Source organism: Mastomys coucha, unplaced genomic scaffold, assembly GCF_008632895.1.
Source record: "Mastomys coucha isolate ucsf_1 unplaced genomic scaffold, UCSF_Mcou_1 pScaffold16, whole genome shotgun sequence".
NCBI classification, from domain to species: Eukaryota; Metazoa; Chordata; class Mammalia; order Rodentia; family Muridae; genus Mastomys; species Mastomys coucha.
In genome coordinates, this window is record NW_022196898.1 from 75,321,988 (window position 1) to 75,324,314 (window position 2,327).

The 2,327-nt window shown below is 44.6% G+C and overlaps 1 protein-coding gene across 1 annotated transcript in view; it reads right to left on the minus strand.

The window, feature by feature from the left end:
- Nucleotides 1-2: 2 nt before the first annotated feature.
- The window catches only part of Ap1ar (adaptor related protein complex 1 associated regulatory protein), a gene marked incomplete at its 3' end in the record, with an annotated part of 34,473 nt that continues 32,148 nt past the window's right edge, over nucleotides 3-2,327 (minus strand). Inside the window, exon 10 of the mRNA XM_031374654.1 lies at nucleotides 3-190. Coding sequence (XP_031230514.1) covers nucleotides 3-190 — 188 coding nt within the window. The remainder of the gene's footprint in view (nucleotides 191-2,327) is intronic.

The window sequence follows — 2,327 nt, forward strand, 5'->3', positions numbered from 1 at the left end:
CCGGAGTACTCAGAGTTGCCATTGTCATCCATCTCAGCACTGACAAAGTCATTCTCCCACTCCAGCCCGTTGGAGTCGTCCGAGGCAGATGTGGGGTTGCTGCCCTTCTTGCTGCTGTACCTCAGTGCTGCCCGCAGGATGTCTTCCTCTGTCTTGGAGCGCTCTCTCATAGGCAGCATCCTATTCATCCCTAGCATTTTTAAGAACATTGAAAGAAATCCCAGTAAGAATAAAAAGCTCTTTTAAAAGACTTGCCAGCTAAGCCAGGGGTACTGGCACACACCTTTGATCCCAGCACCCAGGAGGCAGAGGTAGGTGGGTCTCTAAGTTCGAGGCCAGTCTGGTCTACAAAGAAAGTTCCAGGACAGCCAAGGCTACCCAGAGAAACCCCATCTGGAAAAACAGACAAACAAAACAACAATTTGCCAGCTTAATAATGGTTGTTCTTGTTAAACTATAAGGCTTGATTTGTGAATTAACCTATGAGCCAGTCCTGTAGAAACCTCCTTAAGGGAAAAAAAAAATGAGGTGTGATCTACACACATCATGCCTTTGATAAAAAAACAAACAAAAACTTGCAACACTGATCTCCCGATAAGAAAAAATTTCTGAAGGGCCACAAATCCAACCCAGCAGAGAGCAGAGTTCATTGCTCCAGGTCTCCTAGGCCACCTGGTGCCTTTGCCAAGGCCCTTTCCCGGCAGATGACTGCACTACAGAGATGACACAGGCTTTCCCAGGACCCTGCCACAGTGCACTCCCTTCCAGTATATTAGCCAGCCCTGTGAGGCTAAGTACAGCACCATCATCTGCTCCATTTAGAGTACAAGACACTGAAGCAGAGAGGTACACGTCTGCCAGGTCACACAGCCAGGAAGCACAGCCTGAAACCCCAGGGCTCGCTGTGGCTGGGTCAGTCTCATGCTCAGCTACGTTCTAACCAAGGTATTATTTTAATTTATCCAGTATGGCCCCAAAATCTACATTCTCGTGCTAGCTGGCTCTCCACTATAATGGAGTGCAGATGTTTCCCAGTTCTAGATTTAATACTGAGTATAAACTGTTAGTAACATAGGTCTCAAAAACCTTGGAGTGGATGGAGGGTAGAAAGGGTGAATGGAGGGGAGAAAGGACAGGGACTTGTAAATTTCTAAATACAAACTAACATCGGTAAAAGAACTAAAATCTAGGATGGGCAGAGGTTATAGGGAATAGGGGGCACAATCAACTTTTCTGACCTTAAAGAACCAGATCTCACAGGAAAGAAAGGAAAAAGGGTATTTTATTTCTACCACTGTTGCCTGTTTCTCCTGAAAACATTACAAAGACTCAACTCAATAAAGTAAGTTATTATACTAGATGAGGGCACTATAAAAATAAGAGCAGGGTTGGAGAAATGGATGGCTCAGTTGGTAAACTGCTCACCACATACAGGAGAACCTCAGCAGCCATGCAGAAGGCCTTAGTGTGCTTGCAATGGTAATCTGAGAACTGAAGAAGCAGAGACAAAAGGCTCCCACAGCCAGCTAGCATAAGCAGTGAGCCCAGGTTCCAGAGACAAGACAGACAGCTCTAGGGCATTTGAGGCTAACCCCCACCTCCACACTCACACACAGACACACATAATGTGCACACACATACATCTATACCACAGAGAAACTGTGGGCTGAGAATTCATATACCTACAAATTTGTATAGAAGGGACCTGTTTCCTTGACTGAAATGTCTCTAAAGGAAGCTACAATTGTGTATCAGCCACAAAGAAGGTTCTCAGTGGACTCTTTGCTCTGCCCACTCTAGTTGAACAATTGTGCTAATCAGCTGAGTGATGACCAGGACAGTGCACCTACATTTGTTTCCTGGGTACTGGGCTTAAAGGCATAAGCTTCAACACCTGGCTACAGTTATTGTTTCTTATATTTAGAGAGAGAGTGAGTGAGTGTGTGTGTGTGTGTGTGTGTGTGATTACAAATATGATTAGCACATGCACATGACAGAGTAGTGCGAATGAACTGGAGACTGGGATCCAAACCTACACTAAGGTAAGTGCAGGACTGGGGAAGGGGACTCCAGGGAGACTTAACAAGCTGATGTAGCCTGTCATAAAGTTATTCAAGTTCCCTGTCCATCTTTTAATTGACAAAACAAATTAGCACGATTAAAGGACGTTTAAGATCTATTTCATCACAACATCCTATGAATTGCTTAAAGCTTACTGGTTCTCTTTAAGTTCTGTACTCTAATTCTTTCTTACATTGTGTGATTAAGAAGAGACCAGCATCACTGAGGTGACATCTTCTGGGAAGTGTTTTCTGAGAGCACAGAGG